The sequence below is a fragment of the Propithecus coquereli genome, unplaced genomic scaffold, assembly GCF_000956105.1.
Source record: "Propithecus coquereli isolate 6110/MARCELLA unplaced genomic scaffold, Pcoq_1.0 Scaffold13, whole genome shotgun sequence".
Taxonomy (NCBI): domain Eukaryota; kingdom Metazoa; phylum Chordata; class Mammalia; order Primates; family Indriidae; genus Propithecus; species Propithecus coquereli.
In genome coordinates this window covers 15,476,900-15,497,189 of record NW_012137191.1, presented here as the reverse complement: position 1 = coordinate 15,497,189, position 20,290 = coordinate 15,476,900, and the positions used below count along the sequence as shown (strand labels likewise).

Here is a 20,290-nt window from a genome sequence, read left to right as displayed (position 1 = left end):
CTCTGCCAGGGACCCAGCTGCCGTCACTCTGCCCCAGTTATGGCCGCAGCTTCCTCCTGGGCCTGTCGCCACCATTCTAAACCTGCCCCCATTGCTCAGAACGATCCGCCCGCCTCGGCCTCCCAGAGTGCTAGGATTACAGGCGTGAGCCACCGCACCCAGCCTTATTACTTTTATTGTAATAAAATATACATAATATAAAATTTATCATTTTCCAGACTTAATTTTAAGCTTTGTTAGGAAGAATCTATAGTTTTCTCTAGTTCTTGTTAAGTCCTACTACTGAGGTGTGTCCCTTCCTGGGGACTAATGCCCCACAATTGATTAGTATTAATGTTGGTATTATTGCTAATGACTGATTCTGGGTGACATTTTAGACTTTCTACTGGTTGACTCTTTAAGCTGCACTATGAACTTTACTATAAGTACATTCCAAATAAGTAACTTTTCTCCTTGAAAAAGGATAACATGTTTTCTGTTAAAACTCCAACTGAAATCTCCGCCATATAATTTTCTGTGGTTGCTCAGCTGTTGTTCCCTCACAGTGGCGCCTTCATGTGTCTTTTCTTAAATTACCTGTACTTGTGGACAATCTAGACAAAGAGGCAGAAAATGAGTGTTAGTGCTGCTTTTGTTTCTTATCAGCTGTGGGATTTCCTCCCTGTAAAATGAATGCAACAAAGCCTGTTTCCCTGGGTATATGAAAACTCAGTGAGAACAGAGTTTATGAAAGTACTCTGTGAATTCTATAAATTAGTGGCCCATGGAACTCTCTTCCAGGTTTGGGATGTAGCAATTTATATATTTGAAAGCCTTAGTCTCCTTCTTCCTCATGTTCTTGTCTTTGTAGTTGTTTTTCCTCTTCACCTGAGTCAGGAGAATGTTAGAGCTTCCTGTTGAAATCCTCAGGGTTACTTTGGACTGAACTGGAATGGAAATGCTTCTTTTTAATGTGTGTTCTTTCAGTGACCCAGAACTGTTTGTTTTCTAACTGTAAACCACATTATTCTGCACCTAAAATGAAGCTTACTAATGCCAAAAATTACTGCTGAAATCAGTTATTTCCATCTGTGGGGGAATTTTTTCATACTAGGTTCATTTGTCAAGGCAACAGCTGAGGCTATGATTGATTACTTATACCCTAGGAAGCTAGGCTGTATAAATTTAGAAATAACCATTCTTTTATGCTAAAAATCGTTATCACGGGAGATTTTCTCTGTGCTGTTACAGTGAACACATCTTGGCACTGTTAGTGTTTGTTCTATTAAGCATGTTAAACAAAACTTTTGTTCAGTAAAAGCTTCTGCAGATGAGAAGCTAATTAACGAAGTAAAAAAATCAGAATTTTTGCTGAGGGGATGGGCTTGCTGCTAACGGTTGCTTTAGTTGAGAATTGTTGGGAACCAAAGGATAATTTACATATTGTTTTCAGAAAATGAACTTTCCAAAACAACAAGCCCTGCCAAAGGGGATCATAGATTTAGTGAATGTAGACTATCCACATGCTAAATGCCCAGGTCACATGACCCTTTCAATCAAACCACATGGCTCTTTTTTTCTCTTAGAAGTGACTATTTCTTAGCATTAAGGGACAATGCTAAGGGCCACTGGCCTGGCCTGGGCCTGGCCCCACAGAAAGTATAAAGTCATGGAGGTGATCAACAGGAATATCTTTTTAGATGTTCAAGGTGGAAACCCAGGAGTCAAACACGACTTCTCTCTCACCCCTCACATTCAATCAGCCATCAAATCTATTCTAATTCTTCATTGGCCCTGGCATGTCTCCACTTCCCTCTGTCCTCCATGGTACCACACCGATCCAGTCAACCACCATTTCTTGATGGGCCACATGATGCCTCTGGTCACCCTACTTCATGTAATCCGATCTCCATTCCAGTGTGACCTTCTGAAAACTCAGCCTTGGCTTCAGACTCTCCAACAGCTCCCTGTCATCCTCACAGTGCAGCTCCAATTCCTTAACATGGTTTTCTAAGATCCTACCAATGGCTGGGGGTGGTGGCTCATGCCTGTAATCCTGGCACTTTGGGAGGCCAAGGCAGGAGGATTGTCTGAGCCCAGGGGTTCAAGACCAGCCTGGGCAATAGTGAGATCCCCTCTCTACAAAAAATAAAAAAATTAGCCAGGTGTGGTGGTGCATGCCTGTAGTCCCAGCTACTCAGGAGGCTGAGGCAGGAGGATCGCTTGAGTCTAAGAGTTGGAGGCTGTAGTGAGCTACGATGACACCACGGCACTCTAGCCCAGGTAACAGAGTGAGCAAGACACTGTCAAAAAAAAAAAAAGGACCTTACAAAAGTGGACTCCTGTTTGCCCCTCCTGTCTCAGCCCACACCTCTCCCCTGTCTAACTCTGCCCTTCAGCTTTTTAGTTCATCATTCATTGCATGTTCTTTCCCTTAATGGAGAACACTTTCCTCCCCACTCCCAAATTCACCTGTCTAATTCTGTCCAGTTCTTACTGATCCTTTTGGTCCCAGTTTAAATATGAGTCTTCCTACAAATCTTCCCTGCCCAGCCTAGTGATGCTGTTGTCTTATACATGGTGCCCGTGTACCTACATGAGCGTAGCTCTTACTACACTGTGTTTTAATTGCCTGCTCACGTGTGCTTTCCCCACTGGGCTGCCTGGTTCACTACTTTATCCAGTGGTGTGTTGAAGCACCACCCTCCCCTTGCTTGGATCAGAAACCTGTGTCATCCTGGCCCTTCTCTTTTCGGCAAGTCCTGTCTGTCAACACTGCACGTGTATCCTGAGTTCCCCCACTCCGCCCGCCCACGCTCTGCCAGGGACCCAGCTGCCGTCACTCTGCCCCAGTTATGGCCGCAGCTTCCTCCTGGGCCTGTTGCCACCATTCTAAACCTGCCCCCATCTGTCTGTCCTCAAGACAGAAACCAGCAGTGAGCTTCCCAAAGTACAACTGGAATCACGTCACTCTCTGCCGAAATGTCGAGTGGCCTTCATCTCACTGGTAAGCCTCACCCGGTTGTATGAGGCCTTACATGATGTCCCTCTGGCCTCATCTGGTCCAACTGCAGTGGCCTCCTCACTGTCTGTAGAACATGCCAGAGCCTTTGCAGGTCCTGGAAGGCTCACACCCAGACTTCTCTTTGGCAAGCTCCCTCTCTTAATACAAGTTTTTACTCAATAGTCACTTTCTCTGGAGTACTTTTCTGGCCAAATTATCTAAAATTTCAACCCCTCCCCAACACCACAGGGCCCTCTGCCCCGCTTTAATGTTTATCCATCCAATGTAGCGTTTACCATATTGTTTACTGACTGACTTTCATTGCTGCCTGTCTTTCCCACTCAAATGGGAGCTCCTGGTGCGTAGGCATTTTATCTCTTTTGTATCCCCAGCTCTGAGAACAGTGCCCAGCACATGGTAGATCTCAAGAAATATTTGTTGAATGAATGAATGATGCAATATCTACCTGAAAGTTCAGCTAAGAGGATCAGACTATTTCATCCATTCCTCTAGACACTTACATGATTTTTCCAGAAATTAAGCTAGATCAGAAAGGGCAGGGCTCTACAAGAACAATAGTGGTACTTATCCTATATTGAGCCTTTGCTCTGTACCTGGAATGGTGCTAAGCATGCACGTGGCACAGAGAGGTTCGGAAATGTGATAAACGTGACACAGCTCAAAGGTGGCTGCACCACTCATGTGATCTCCAGAATGTTCCTTCAGCTGGATCTGCGTTGTCCCGAGGCTTGCGGGCTGTGGTGAGGGACCACAGCAGAGACAGCCCTGTGAGCCCATCATTATGACTAGCGTACGGATGCTGTGGAGAAGGAGAAATTTCCTTCTGTTTTTAATATTTCCCTGCATTCGAAAATGTAGTTGGCTTTTTGACTTATGACACTGAGAATTTTCTCTGTAATGAGTATTCTCTGTTGTTGTTTGACACTAGAAAACTTAATGCCAGGGATCCACCCCACCCTACCCCTCAACCTTTTATATTAGTATCAGACTTCATGGTACAAATGTAACACTTGTTTTCCTTTGACTTTCTCGTGTGTTTCTAATTTATGTTCACTTACAGTACCTCATGACTCTTGTGAGCTGCTTTGATCTGCTTTGGGAGAATCAAGGCAGGGTATGAATACCTTGTGTCCTGTTTTCGTGCCTCGTGTGGTTAATTCTTCTAACCATCATTTAGGAAGTGGAAGCACAGTTGGAGGAAGTGAGGAAGAAATCAGAAAAGGAAATAAAGCAGCTGGAAGAAGAGAAAGTGGCCCTAAATGTGAAGCTCCAGAATTCTCTGCTTGAGGTACGCCCCAGATAAATTCAAGGCTTGGAGGGGATGGTTCTGGGCCCTGGGAGTTTCTGCCTAACTGAGACGCCAGGAACATCAGGACACTTCCCCCGCCTCCTCGCATCCTCGGAAGAGGAAAGGACACTGGGCTAGACAGGAAGGCTGTCTAAGGGGGCGAGGATTTAGCTGCAAGTAACAGAGAGCCTGATTTAGAGGGGTGTGTCTCGCATAAAAGGACAGAGGAGGCTGCTGGTGTTGATTCTGTGGCTAAACGTGTCAGGAGGGGTCAATCTGCAGTTCTCTGCCCTTTGCTTCTCCAAGGCTGCATTAGCACTTTTGTGGGCTGGAGGCACTTTTGCCTTTCTGAGCCCTTCCTATACCAAAAAAGAAAAAAAAAGTATCATATTTTATGATTGCATTGGTAGAAAGATGAATATAATCTAGACTCTCCTTTTTTTTCTGACCTTGAAAGAAATTGAAACATTTTTGTGGGCCTCTAAAAGTATTGAAGTTTCCAGTGGAAAAGGCTAGAAACAGGGTTCTAAGGTCCATTTCTAAGCCTGATTAGACCAAAAAATGTAAAGACGTTTTCTTCCTTCCCCTGCCCTCCCTCATACCTTCCAGATGATGCTGGAGTCTCCCACGCCCTCAGGAGCCCATGAAGCTGGTCCCTCAGTCTTGGCTGTGCATTACAACCTCTGGGGAACTTTTTTTTTTTTTTTTTTTTTTTTTTTTGAGACAGAGTCTCGCTCTGTTGCCCTGGCTAGAGTGAGTGCCGTGGCGTCAGCCTAGCTCACAGCAACCTCAAACTCCTGGGCTCAAGCGATCCTCCTGCCTCAGCCTCCCTAGTAGCTGGGACTATAGGCATGCGCCACCATGCCCGGCTAATTTTTTCTGTTTTTGGTTGTTTGGCTAATTTCTTTCTTATTTTTGTAGAGATGGGGTCTCACTCTTGCTCAGGCTGGTCTCGAACTCCTGAGCTCAAACAATCCACCCGCCTCGGCCTCCCAGAGAGCTAGGATTACAGGCGTGAGCCATCGTGCCCGGCCCTCTGGGGAACTTTTAAGAATACAGAGGCCATGTGCAAAGCATTGTTTAGGAATATGTATCCCTGGAGGAAAATCTAAAGAAGCATGAGGATGATAGAATCAAATCTGGACCAGTGGTTATCTCTAGCAGCGAGAGAATGTGAGGGTCTGCAACTGTATCTGTGATGTGTTGTTTCTTCAGCAGAGTGATGAGTATACAGGTGTTAATTATATTTTTCTCTAACTCTTTTTCTATTTCTGAAATTATTATTTAAAAAAAACCAATGAGTAAGTCGTGGCTTAGACTTGATCTGTCAGGGTCTAAAGGTGGTTCTTGGTGAACTCTGCCATCGAAGCTTCTGTTCTAGCGCAGACCAAGGTGGGGCTGCATGGGAAAGAAACCCATTTCTCTCTCTTCCCTCCTCTTTCTCACTCCCTCCTCCTTCACTTCTCCCTCCGTCTGTCCCTCCACCCCTCCCTCTCTTCCTGTTGAGCTGTGCTGCCAATCTTTTTATTGCACCCAGACCACTTAGCTCTGCAGAGCGGAAGGTGACTTCGTGTATGTGTATGAGACCAGCCCAGTTATCCCGCTGAACCACCTGGGCCAGAGCAGCCTGGGCCAGGATCTGACTGTTTCTGTGAATGCCACTTAGAATTCCTCTTTAAAAATAGCAGTGGCTAACATTTGTGGAATACTTGCTCCAGTCAAGACACTATCTAAGCAGTTTATATTTGCTAATTCTTTTAATCCTCACAACCGATTTATCATGAAGATGCTATTATTATCTCTGATTTACGAATGAGAAAACTGAGGCACAGTAAATCACTTCCCCAAAGTCACACAGCTAACAAGTAGCAGATCCGGGATTCAAACCCAGGTAACGTGGCTCTAACGACCCCACCCCTAACCAGCGCTATTACAGTACCTTGCCTCTTTGATGCCCAAGGATCGTTCACACCTGGGTGTTTACAGATTGCAAGGCATGACCAAGTTCTTGACCATCGACAAAGGGCCTCAGTCTTGCTCTTCATCCTCAATTCCTCTACCACCTGCAGGGTACCTACCATCTATCCACCCACTTGCCAGCTCTCCCACTCTCACCCGTAGTCACCCTGCCATCGCACCCAGTCACTGTCAAGTCCTGTGGGTCCTACGGGTTAAGCCTTTCTGTCTACTTCCTTCTCTCTAGACCTATGCCTTGGACAGGATCCTCAGAGTGGCACCTAGACTCTTTCTTTATCTGCTTACGGATGTTATATAAACAATTGCACAGGACCCCTTTGAATATTTCATAAACCTGAGCAAGATGCAATATAAGGAGAGTTTCATAATCTTGAAATATTTCTTCCCAAAATACTCCTTATGTAAAGCCGAGAGGACATTCTGATGGTCTTGCTGTTCCTCTGCAATGTTGCCCAGAGTCTTGCAAGAGTGTTGTCATGGATTTCCCTGCCTCCGCATTCTCCCTAGGCCAGCTAATTCTAGAACTCATATTATAAAACCCCAATCTGCTCAAAGCCCCACTCCTCCTTCCATAAAAATCTTTATCCCTGTGTTTTTCACCATTTGGGCCCACCCTAACTTGCCACTACTATCCCCCCAAGACTCTGCTCCCTTCCTCCGCTCCTTCATGTGCCCCCACCATGTGGAATCTTTCTTCAGTCTTCACATCCATCCCACCCGCCCTCTACCATCACACCTGCTGTTCCTGCTGCCTGGAATGCACTCTCCCACCTTCACTGCTGGCAGACTCCTATTCATCCTTCGGTGCCCTTAAAGCTGCTTGAACTCCCCTGGGCAGAGTTTACTACTGCAAATTCTGTGCAGTAGTACCTGTGTCATAATGGTTGTTGTGAGGATTAAAAGAGTTAATATTGTCAAAGGCTTCGATCTGTGGCTGGCACAGAGTAAATGCACCATTAATGATGCTATTTTTATTTTGTATGTACCTCTACTGAGTGTTGCTGTGGTTGTAAACACATGTCTATCTCCCCATAAAATGACAGCTCCTTAAAGACAGAGACCATGTTTTATTATTTTACTACGTTTTTTTTTTTTCTGAGACAGAGTCTCACTCTGTTGCCTGGGCTAGAGTGCCGTGGTGTCAGCCTAACTCACAACAACTTCCAACTCCTGGGCCCAAGTGATCCTCCTGCTTCAGCCTCCTGAGTAGCTGGGACTATAGGCACGCACCACCGTACCCAGCTAATTTTTTCTGTTTTTGGTTGTTTGGCTAATTTCTTTCTATTTGTAGTAGACATGGGGGTCTCACTCTTGCTCAGGCTGGTCTCGAACTCCTGAGCTCAAGCAATCCTCTCACCTTGGCCTCCCATCATGCTAGGATTACAGGCATGAGCCACCGTGCCCGGCCTATTTTACTATCTTCCTCTCTCTCCGTCACTTCCCCTTCCCTCCTCTTACCTAGCATGGCACCTGACAAGTATTAGGTTTTCTAGAAAGAATTGCTAGCAAAGTCTCAGTTTCCTTTATGGTGTTTGGCCTCGTTCTCCTCAAAGTCTAGAAGGAAAGCAGCCTGTTTAATTGATACATTACAATTAGTTGGTTAGTAATAATCATCATAATTAAGGCATTACAATTTTATAGCACCTTCCAACCACTCTTCTCTCATTTTATCTGTACAATTCTTAAATGCTGTTCATTTTCTTTACCAACTAACTTTTTAAAAAAGAAATTGAATGGCATTTCAAGAATGGCACAAAAGCTATCCTACAGGTCTAGTATAGAAATGGGTGTTTAAATAATTTAAAGGAAAGAGTGGAACACTGTAAACCTGCTAGGCTTACCTTCTTCTGGAAAGACTGAGCAACTAGCTAATTAGAAATGGCATTTCTAGAAGCATGTGTGGAATTTATCTAATGGGACACTCTCCCCAGAACAGACAGACCCAGGAGAATCGATTCCCAGGTTGGTGACCATAGCCAGGAAGTAGGACTTGGTTTCATTGCCCAGTGTTTCTTATCTTCTGTTTTAGGTTTTAAGGCTGGAAGAATTTATCCAACAAAATAAGGTACACCCCCAAAGAGCTGAAGTGAGGCCGCAGGAATTAGACTGCCAGCGCAGCAGCATTCTGGAGACCCAGGTAACCTCTCGCTTTAATTAGGATATTTCCCTTCTCCATCTCAGTGCTCTGGCGTCCCCAGTGACACATGCCGATGCTAACGGGCTCTTTTATGTCTCCCCTCAGCACTGCCAAAATGCCGAGAGAAAAAAAAATCACCACAAAATCCATTTGCAAAAACCACAAAGAAAACAGAGTTCTGAGTAATTATCCACGTGCTTTGAGCAAGCATCAGGCTTGTCAGATTAGCCTCCTCTCCTCTCCGAGAGCAGCCTGCCCTGCAGAGAGAGGGGCGCTCCCCTAGAGCAGGGCCTGAGTCTGCCCAGCCTGGACCAGGCAGTGCTAATAACACCCCTTCCCATCGCTGCCTCCCTCCCAGCCCAAAATCTCCTTCTCTCTCATGTGGAGCTGCCCTCTCGGAGGCTGGTTCCTATGCGTCTGTCTGTCTGTCTCATGAGAGGCTGTATTATTTTTCTAGAACTATTGTAATGAATTACCACAACATACTTAGTGGCTTAAACAACAGAAGTTTGTTCTCTCACAGTTCTGAAGACCCGCAGTCTGAAATGAAGGTGCCGGCAGGGTTGGTTCTTGCTGGAGGATGGGGGAGAGCCTTTTCCCTGCCTCTCCCCGGCCGCTGGTGGCTGCTGGGCCATCCTTGGCATTCCTTGGTATCTTCGGCTTGTAGACGCATCACTGCAATATTGGCCTCTGTCATCATACGGCCTCCTTCCCTGTGTGCCTGCGTCTCTGTGTCTGCACGTGGCCTTCTCATAAGGGCCCCAGTCATTGGACTTAGGGCCCACCCTACTCCACTGTGACCTCATCTTAACCAATTGCATCGCCAAAGACCCTGTTTCCAAATAAGGTCACATTCATAGGTACTGGGGGTCAGGACTTCAGTCTGTCTTCGTGGAGGCACAATTTAACCCACAACACAGACCCTCAGTGACCATTCATTGCATGATGTCAGAAACATAAATAATTTCTGTGAAGTCGGTGTTTGAGTGCCCTGGCTCAGTAACCCTCTGTTTCGGCAGTGGGGAGCTAGCTGGTATCCTCCTTGATGATATTAAATTTAAAATAAGGTTGATAAGCTGGAGACTTCAATTCAGGAAGAGTCTACCACAGGCTGTGTTTTTAGGAGGAAATACAAGCACGTAGAAGTTCTCAGTATATTCCGAGGCTGATGAACAAGAGTCCAACAGCAGGTCGTGTTGTCCATGAGCCTGTGCTGTCACCACACCTCAGGGCTTTTCAGGACTTTGGAGTTGGGTAACTCTTTGTTGTGGGGGGCTGTGTTGTTTACTATAGCATGTGCTGCAGCATCCCTGGCCTCCACTCCCCAAATGCCAGTAACATCTCCCTCCAACCAAACTGTTTCAACCAAAAATGTCTCCCGGGGGACAGAAGTACCCCCAGTTGAGAACCAGTGCTCTAGCTAAAAAAAGCAAGAACATGTTGAGAACCATGGGTTGGTCCATCATGAAACTCAGCCCTCATCCCACCCTTCTTAATCTAGAACCTTGTCCCTCACTGAGCTTGGTTTCTAGAGGGCAGTGCAGACTCCTCCTGTATAGAGTTGCAGAAGGAACCTTGACAAATATCAGTTCCATTTGCTTCAACTCAATATGCACTGTATTCACTCATTGATTCCAGTCATTCGTGGAATACCCAGGATGTGCCAGCCTGTGAGCTGGATGCTGGAGGGGAGAAATATGCATAAACAAATAGCTTTAAAACCATGCTTTCATTTTGTAATAGAATTAAACATCTGGTGCAGTGTTTTCTACTAGGGAACTGTCACGCACTTTGCAGGTGTTGTTTGTGCTTTCAAATTAAGTTCTCTTTCCAAATAAGCAAACCATATATGTGGTACAGAATTCAAAAGGTATGTAAAGGAATACACTCTTTCCCCCAGGTTCCGCAATCCTAGAGAAAAATTCCGGTTTTGTTTTATTTTATTTCTTGTATATCCTTTCAGTGCTATACTGTGCACATACAGGCATAATTATAGATATTCTTTTTTCCCCTCAAATGATAGCATACTCTGCTACATTCTGCTTTTTTTAACTTCAATTTTTATAGCTTGGAAATTGTAACACATCAGTACACTTCCATATCAACTTCATTAAGAAAATAATAACTGTCTAGTTCTCCTTTGACCAGAAAAATCATAATATATTTAATTTGTCCCTTATGATGGACATGTAAGTGGTTTTTAATTTTTTGCTATTATAGATGATACTTCAGTGCATAGCACTGTAGAGGGATATGGTGTAGTATAGTAGTTACGCAAGCTTACCCTTGAACCAGACACCTGGGTTCTTACTGGCTGGATAATCTTGGACAAATGATTTAATGTCCCTTTGCTTCAGCATTCTCAGCTATGAGACATGGATGATGACACCACCTACCTCAGAGGGCCTTTTTGAGGACTAAATGAATTAATATCTGTCTAGTGTTCAAAACAGCACCCGGCACATGTAAATGCTCCGAGATGCTAACTCTTACTACTGTAGAACTCCCTGGATCCAGTGATGTGTGCATGTTTTGAGCATTGTCAGATATTGCCCCACTGCCTCCCGCTGAGGTTGTTCCACCGTGTCCTCCCACCAGCACACATATGCCTGCAGCCGCACAACCTCACCAACGTAGTGAGCTACAAAGCTTTCTGAACTTTGCCAGTCGGAGAAGATTTATAATTGTGTCCAGATAGTTTTGGCAAGCCTAGTATATGACGGCCTAGTGAGTTCAAGTTTTGCCTAGATCTAGATGATGTGTGAGCAGTACTGCAGTGTGGCCGTACCTGAAACAACACAGGGCCATGCAAGGGGTGGAGGCAATGCCAAGGGGGCTTAGCGGGGCTTGAACAATCTGATGGCTGATCTGCTAGTGGAAACAGGGATGCTGTTATAGAATAGGATGTTAAATGACAGCTTCCCCAGTGATGTTCTTGCTGGATGGTACAGCTATAAAATTTAAGTTTGCTCAAGACTCAGGGGTTTCAGCTTAGGCCCTTAGCTGTTCTGCCAAAGCATTTCAGTGAGTCAAGAGAGATAAAAATAGTAATACCGCTGGAGAGCAGACTCTCCCCTCCATTCCCAGAATATACAGAGAGAGGGTTGCCAAACCCGGGTGTGGCTCTGTCCCCATCAAATTTAGCTGGGACCTTACTGAGCCTTTTTTCCTGGTCTCTCCAAACCAGGCTCCTTGATTCTCTTAGATTCAAAGTTTCATTAATTGGTTTCCAGAAAGCCATTTTAGTCTCAGTAATTCTGAAGGAAAACTTTTTTCTAGAATATTTCTTTGGTGTCTGGGTCACACTGAACTAGGAGTAGAAAGAAGAGAAGTTTTCTTAGATGCCCTTGTCTGTTCCCTCTCCAGAAGGGAAACGACAGTCATTTCTGGTAACTATTATTCAAGTCATTTCATTTCTACAAATACATATGAGTGCTGTCACTACACAAGCCTTAGGTCTAGATGTCCAGGTGAATGAGGCCCAAGCTTGGTCCTTGAAGGGCTCAAATTCAAATGGGGGAAGTAAATATTTACTTAAATAATATCCTGATATGATGAGTGCTATAATAATGGTGAGAATTCTCTGGCAGCTTGTATGGGAGAGGAAGTTTTCTACCCAGGGGAAGAGTCCAGGAAGGTTTTCCAGAAGAGAGACATCTGCTCACATCTGCCTCATGCTGAAATTTGACTTCGCCAGGAAAAGGAATGCCAGGGGAAGCTACACGGGCAGGATCCCTGAGGCCAGTGGGAAGGGAGCCAGGGCCATTCCAAAGCTCTCCCGGCCTGAGAAGTGTCCCCTCTCACTGGGGGCCCCGTGTGGTCTGCTGGCAGCAGTCACCGTGTACCATACCTAGAGGACCACATGAATCCAAAGCGACAGCTGTCTGGGCAGTCAGCAGACAGGTGATTGATCACTAGGCTCTTAACTGCAACGTCCTGAGTGTCTTCAGGCCATTAGGGGCTGGCACCCTCCGTCTGGTGTGACTAAAGGTGTCCAGTTTGATCTGACATGGAACAAGGAGGGCTGCCCTTCACTCCATGGAGAGGTTTCTGGCATCAGCTGAGATTCACTGGAGCCCAAGAGGACAGCATAGGATAGGGCAGCAGCCCCCCTCTGAGGGTCAGGACATGGGTTCTGCCCCAGCTCTACCCCAGACCTGTTCAGGGACCTCGGGCAACTCCAAAACCCTTCCTGAGATGAGTTTCCTCATTACTCATGATGGCAAGCACAGGTAAGGCTCTGACTGTGTGCCAAGCACGTAGAGCTTTATACAGTCCTCAAACAACCCTATGCCACAAGTATTAGCCTCATCTTATGGGGAAACTAAGTCCAAAGAGTGGCACCAAGGCCCGTGCTCTACAGCAGCAGTCCCCAACCTTTTTGGCACCAGGGACCGTTTTCATTGAAGACAATTTTTCCACGGACCGGGGGCGGAAGGAGGGATGGTTTCAGGATGATTAAAGTGCACTGCATTTATTGTGCAGTCAAACCGCTCTGCTAGTGATAATCTGTATTTGCAGCCACTCCCCAGTGCTAGCATCACCGCCTCAGCTCCACCTCAGATCATCAGGCATTAGATTTGTGTAAGGAGTGTACAACCTAGATCCCTTGCATGTGCAGTTTGCAGTAGGGTTCGTGCTCCTATGAGAATCTAATGCCACCGCTGATCTGACAGGAGGTGGAGCTCATGCAGTGATGCAAGTGATGGGGAGCGGCTGTAAATACAGCTGAAGCTTTGCTTGCTCTCCCACTGCTCACCTTGTGCTGTGCACCCTGGTTCCTAACATACCACGGACCCGTACCAATCTGCTGCCTGGGGGTTGGGGCCGCAGCTCTAAACCATGGTGCTATACTACTTCTCATTAGTAAAATGGCAGCGATAATCCCTGCCCTCCATTGCCCCAGAGATTTGTGATAATGAACAGAAGAAAGCATTTGAAGGCATTTTGAAAAACTGCTAAAGATTCTATAAATGTAAGGTGACTTTATAGTATCTATTATAGTCCTCAGTAATCATTTCAGCAAAACTTCATTAGATTAGTTGCTCTATTTTAAGATGTACCTAATGCCACCTTTGAAAGATTGTCAAATGAACTCGAAAATGACTTCGAATATTCCCTTCCAGGAGATTTCCTGGGCGAAGGTGTTTCTTTAAAATAGAAACAATCCAGGAGAGGTTAAATGACTGGAAGATGAAAGATGAAGACTTAATGTGAACCCAGGTTTAAAATAACCAGCCATTTGCTTGGGAGGAGTTGGGAGGAGGCTTTTCCAGTGGATGGTTTGCAGGAGGAGTGGAACTATTTATTTTTCTGCGCAAACCAGTCATACCCTGGCCACTTTAGTACCGGAGAGAGAGCTCGGCTGACCCTGAGCAAAATGGCTAATGGGGAACCCAAGAGGAGGAATCAGGTCAATGACTTGGGATACACCAGGAGAGGCTCGGGGTTACTCCTACTGGAGGGCTCACTGGAATCTTAATCACCTAACCAAAAAAGAGTAGCTGGAGAACCTGTTCCATTTAGAGTTCAGAGAAGGGGACAATTAAAACAAGTATTACTGGGCTTGACAGTGCTCATTCAGCCAGCTCTTTATTGATCCCTGTGGTCAAGGTCATTTGTAAAATACCGTCATGTGTCACTTAATGGAGACACATTCTGAGAAATGACACAAACCTAGATGGCATAGCCTACTACACACCTAGGCTATATGGCAACATCAAGTAACATATTACTGTACTGAATACTGTTAGCAATTATAACACAATGGTAAGTATTTGTGTATCTAAACACAGAAAAGGTAATGTGTTGTGCTGTGTCTTTACAATGGCTGCAGCGTCACTAGGCAATAGGAATTTGTCAGCTCCATTATACAGCCATACCTTGGGGATGTGGTGGGTTCGGTGGAAGACCACCACAGTAAAGTGAATATTACAATAAAGCAAGTCACACAAATTCTTTGGTTTCTCACTGCATATAAAAGTTATGTTTAGGCCGGGCGTCGTGGCTCACGCTTGTAATCCTAGCTCTCTGGGAGGCCAAGGCGGGTGGATCGTTTGAGCTCAGGAGTTCGAGACCAGCCTGAGCGAGAGCGAGACCCCATCTCTACTAAAAATAGAAAGAAATTAATCGGACAACTAAAATATATAGAAAAAATTAGCCGGGCATGGTGGCGCATGCCTGTAGTCCCAGCTACTCGGGAGGCTGAGGCAGAAGGATCGCTTGAGCCCAGGAGTTTGAGGTTGCGGTGAGCTAGGCTGACGCCACAGCACTCACTTTAGCCCGGGCAACAGAGCGAGACTCTGTTTCAAAAAAAAAAAAAAAAGTTATGTTTATACTGTATAATAGTCTATTAAGTATACAATAGCATTATGTCTTAAAAAGCAATGTACATACTTTAATTTCAAAATATACTTTGTGTCTCTAAGTCACAGTTTGGTAATTCTCCCTATATTTTAAACCTTTTCATTATTATTATATCTGTTAAGGTGATCTATGATCAGTGATCTTTGATATTACTATTGTAATTGCTTTGGGGCACCATGAACCATGCCCATATAAGAAGTTTAACTTACTTGATGAATGTGCCTGTTGTTAATGCTCCACCAACTGGCTGTTCCCCCATCTCTCTCTGTCTTTCCTCGGGCTTCCCTGTTCCCTGAAACACAATATGGAAATTAGGCCAATTAATAACCTTACAGTGGCCTCTCTGTGTTCAAATGAAAGAAGCAGAGCTTCTTTCACTTTAAATCAAAAACTAGAAATGATTAAGCTTAGTGAGGAAGGCATGTTGAAAGCCAAGATAGGTTGAAAGTCAGGGCTCTTGCATCAGTTAGGCAAGTTGTAAATGCAAAGGGAAGTTCTTGAAGGAAACTTCAGTGGAAACACAAATGATAAGGAAGCAAACAGGCTGGCCATGGTGGCTCATGCCTGTAATTGTAACACCTTGGGAGGCCAAGGCAGAAAGATTGCTTGAGGTCTGGAGTTTGAGACCAGCCTGAGCCAGAGCAAGATCCCGTCTCTACAAAAAATAAAAAAAATTAGCCAGTCATGGTGACATGTGCCTGTAGTCCCAGCTACTCAGGAGGCTGAAGCAGGAGGATCTCTTGAGCCCAGGAGTTTGAGGTTGCAGTGAGCTATGATCACACCACTGCACTCTAGTCGGGGTGACAGAGCAAGACCTTGTCTCAAAATAAACAACAACAAAAAAAAGAAGGCGAAACAGTCCTATTGCTGATATGGAGAATGTTTTAGTGATCTGAATAGAAGATCAAACCAGCCACAACATTCCCTTAAGGCAAGGCCTAATCCAGAGCAAGGCCTTAACTCTCTTCAGTTCTGTGAAGGCTGAGAGAAGTTAGGAAGCTGTAGAAGAAAAGTTGGGAGCTAGCAGTGGTTATTTCATGAAATTTAAGTAAAGAAGTCACCTCCATAGCATAAAAGTGCAAGGTGAAGCAGCAAGTGCTGATGGAGAAGTTACAGAAAGTTATTCAGCAGATTTAGCTAAGATCATTGATGAAGGTGGCTACATTAAGTAGCAATTTTTCAAGGTAAATGAAGCAGCAACCTTATATTAGATGCTATCTAGGTCTTTCATAGCTAGAGAGGAGAAGTCAATGCCTGCCTTCAAATTTTAAAGAATAGGCTGACTCTTGTTAGGGGCTAATGCAGTTGGTGACTTTAAGTTAAAGCCAATGCTCATTTACTATTTCTAAAACTCTAGGCCCCTTAAGAATTATGCTAATTCTACTCTGCCTGTGCTCTAGAAATAAAACAATAAAGCCTGGATGACAGCACATCTGTCTATGGCATGGTTTACAGAATATTTTTAGCGCACCGTTGAGATGTACTGCTCAGAAAAAAAAGATTCCTTTCCAAATATTACTGCTCACTGACAACTCAGATCACCCGGGAAGCTCTGATGGAGATATCCAAGGAGATGAATGTTGTTTTCATACCTGCTAACACAACATCCATTCTGCAGCCCATGGATCAAGGAGTAATTTCAACTTTCAAGTCTTATTATTTAAGAAATACATTTCCCAAGGCTAGAGCTGCCATAGACAGTGATTCCTCTGATGGATCTGGGCAAAGTATATTAAAAACATTCTGGAAAAGATTCATCATTCTAAATACCACTAAGAACATTCATGGAAGGAGGTCAAAATATCTACAATAACAGGAATTTGGAAGATTGACCCCAACTCTCTTGAATGACTTTGAGGGTTTAAGACTTCAGTGGAAGAAGTATGTGCAGATGTGGTGGAAATAGCAAGAGAACTAGAATGACAAGTGGAGCCTGAAGATGTGACTCAATTGCTGCATCTCGTGATAAAACTTTAACAGATGAGGAATTGTTTGTTATGGATGAGCAAAGTAAGTGGTTTCTTGAGGTAGAATCTACTCCTGGTGAAGATGCTGTGAACATTTTTGACATGACGACAAAGGACTCAAAATATTATATAAACTTAGTTGATAAAGCAGTGGCAGGGTTTGAGAGGATTCACCCTAATTTTAAAAGAAGCACTACTGTGGGGTAAATGTATCAAACAGCATCACATGCTCCGGAGAAATCTTCTATGAAGGAAGAGTCGATCGATTTGGCAAACATCCTTGTTGTCTTATTTTAGAAATAAGAAATTGCCACAGCCATCTCAGCCTTCAGCAGCCACTGCCTTGATCAGTCAGCAGCCATCAACATCAAGGCAAGACCCTCCACCAGCAAAAAGACTATGACTCGCTAAAGGCTCAGATTGTTAGCATTTTTCAGCAGTAAAGTATTTTTTATTAGGAATATTACATTTTTTAGACATAATGCTATTGAATACTTAATAGACTATAGTATAATATAAGCATAACTTTTGTATGCACTGGGAAATCGAAAAATTTATGTGACTCACTTTAATGCAATATTAGCTTTATTGTGGTAGTCTGGAACCAAACCTGCAATCTCTCTCAGGTATGCCTATAATTATTTTTTAATACGTTTGTCTTTTAACTTTTATAGTAGAATTAAAAGTGACTTGCCCACTATCATTACAGTAATGTAGTTCTGTATTTGTCTATATATTTACCTTTTCCAGTGAGTTGCATACTTTTTAATGCAACCCTGTTGGTGTTTAGCAGCCTTTTATTTCAACTTGAAGAACCCTTTAGCATTTCTTGTAAGGTCTAGGGGTGATAAATTCCCTCAGCTTTTGTTTGTCTGGAAAGTCTTTATTTTTCCTTCATTTTTGAAAGATTGTACTTTCACTTCGGGCCTGCAAGATTTCTGCTGAAAAATATGCTTATTGTCTTATTGAGATTCCCTTATATGTAACAAGTAGCTCATCTTTTGCTGCTTTTAAAATTTTCTCTTTGACTTTTGACAATTTGATTATTATGTGTCTCAGTGTGGTTCTTTGTGTTCATCTTATTTGGTATCTTTTGTGCTTCTTGGATCTAGATGCTCATTTTGTTCTCCAAATTTTCAGCCATTATTTTTCTTTGAATAAGCTTTCTCATCTTTTCTCTCTCCTCCTTCTAGAATTCCTATAATCATATTTTGTTCCACTTGATGGTGTCACTTTTTTTCTTCTTTTTTCTTTTTTATTCTCTGACTGAGTTATTTCCAGTGACTCACTTTTGAGTTTGCCTAGCCTTTCCTCTGCTTGGTCTAATCTGCTGTTGAACCCCTCTGGTGAATTTTTCAGTTTAGTTATTGTGTTCTTCAGCTCCAGGATTTCTGTTTGGTACATTTTTAAATATTGTCTCTTTGTTGACATTTTCACTTTGTTCATTCATTGTTCTTTTTATCAGTAAGTATCTTTATGAGAGTTATTTTTAGTTCTTTGTCAGGTAAATCATATAACTCAGTTTTATTAGAGTCAGTTTCTGGGGATTTATCTTGTTCTTTTACTTGGAACATCTTTCCCTGATTTTTATTTTCCTTGACTCTCTGTGCTGTTGTCTGTAGGTTAGACAAAGGAAGCACCTCTCCCAGCCTTCACAGACTGACCATGTACAGGGGACTCTCCCATCAATCAGCCTGGCTAGATTCTGGGACCTCTACCAACTCTCTGCATCTCAGAGAGAAGCAGGCAGCTATGTTTTTTGTTTGCTCATGCTGTGCCGAGCCAAGAGGGAGCTACGGTGTCTACCAGCCCAAGCCTCCACCTCCATTCTCCTGCAGGGGGCTAGACTATGATAGACCTTTCAGACGAGATCGGGTATGTTTGGAGTGGTATGGCTGTAGACTGTGATGGACCTTTCAGTGCTCCAAGTTTCAGAGGAGAAACTTAAAGCAACATGAATGACAGTTATTGTAGAGATTAAAAAGAATTCCAAATGTACTCTGAGACACCATGAAGCCCGTGAAAGGGAATCTGCAAGAAGTAATTTCTGGGTCACTTTATCGACCACTGCTATATTTAAAGGAGTTCTGGGCAGGAGTCCAGAAACAGGAGAGGACTGAAAACACTAAAACACCTGACTCACCCGGGTAACAACACTGGCTCACAGTTACACTGCATTTGTTTATTTCCACCATTAGCTCATGGATGTATATTACTCTGTGAGGCAACCAGGAAAGGCACTTTAATCCTTGATTCACAGGACTGGCAAGGCAGAAGCCAGTCCTCTGGGGACTGGCCTTGGAAAAGTTAGGGTACCGGACATGCAAGCCAATTTCTTCCCTCTCCTGGGTGAAGCCGGGAGCTAGGGGGGGTGTCTCTTCCTGATCATATGGTCCTGCACCAGGGGCAGCATCTCTGGCAAGAGGGTGTCCCGAATCTCCCTCCCAGCTTTAGTAATTCTGGTTTTACATTCTCTAGGGGTGTAGGAGCCTTTTTATTAGTTTCCAATTTCTCATAAAGGGAATTTGTCCATAAATTTTTGCTGAATCTGTGTGTGTATTAGGGGAAAGAGGGACCAGGGCTTTCCTCTGCCATGTTGCTGGCGTCACTCCTCTCAGGTTGATTTTGAGTCTGTTTTGCAGACACTTCTCAGCAGCATATTTGCACAACATAGGATGAGCTCACATCCAGTTAGGCCCCGATGCTGGCAGCTGGCGATCACGTCAACACAGCACAGCTGAGTGCCAGTGCAGGAACACGGAATGACATGGATGAGAGTCAGAAAGTACAGGGGCCTCGTCTTCCTGTCCTCCTCCAGTGGCCATGTGACCTGAGACAAGCCACCAGACTTCTGCAGTCTTAGCTCCCCATCTGTAAATCAAGGATAAAAGTGCCTTTCCTGGCTGCCTCACAGAGTAATATACATCCATGAGCTAATGGTGGAAATAAACAAATGCAATGTAACGGTGGGCCAGTGTTGTTACCCAGGTGCTTCAGGCGCTTTAGTGTTTTCAGTCCTCTCCTGTTTCTGGACTCCTGCCCAGAACTCCTTTAAATATAGCAGCGGTCGATAAAGTGACCCAGAAATTACTTCTTGCAGATTCCGCTTCACGGGCTTCATGGTGTCTCAGAGTACATTTGGAATTCTTTTTAATCTCCACAATAACTGTCATTCGATTTAAGTTTCTTCTCCCCTTTTTTTTGATCAGACTTGCCAAAAATTTGATTTATCTTTTCAAAAAGCCAGCTTTCAGATGTGTTGGTCATGTCTATTTTTTTATATTTCATTTGTTTTATATTTTATATTGCTTCTATTTACTTTGGGTTTATTCTGTTTTTCTTTTTATAACTTTTTGAATGTTTTCTAATAAATATATTTAAGGCTATAAATTTCCATCTTAGCTGTGTCCCAGAGTTTCAAAGCTTATCTCATTTTTTTCTGAGACACAGTCTTGCTCTGTTGCCTGGGCTAGAGTGCGGTGGTGTCAGCCTAGCTCACAGCAACCTCCAATTCCTGGGCTCAAGCGATTCTCCTGCCTCAGCCTCCCGAG

At 44.0% G+C, this 20,290-nt stretch overlaps 1 protein-coding gene across 1 annotated transcript in view; it reads left to right on the top strand.

Annotated features, from left to right (window-relative positions):
* The window catches only part of FAM184B (family with sequence similarity 184, member B), a 118,661-nt gene that overhangs the window by 65,487 nt on the left and 32,884 nt on the right, over nt 1-20,290 (top strand). The window contains exons 6-7 of the mRNA XM_012638455.1: nt 4,182-4,292; nt 8,299-8,406. Of these exons, the coding sequence (XP_012493909.1) occupies nt 4,182-4,292; nt 8,299-8,406 (219 nt within the window). The remainder of the gene's footprint in view (nt 1-4,181; nt 4,293-8,298; nt 8,407-20,290) is intronic.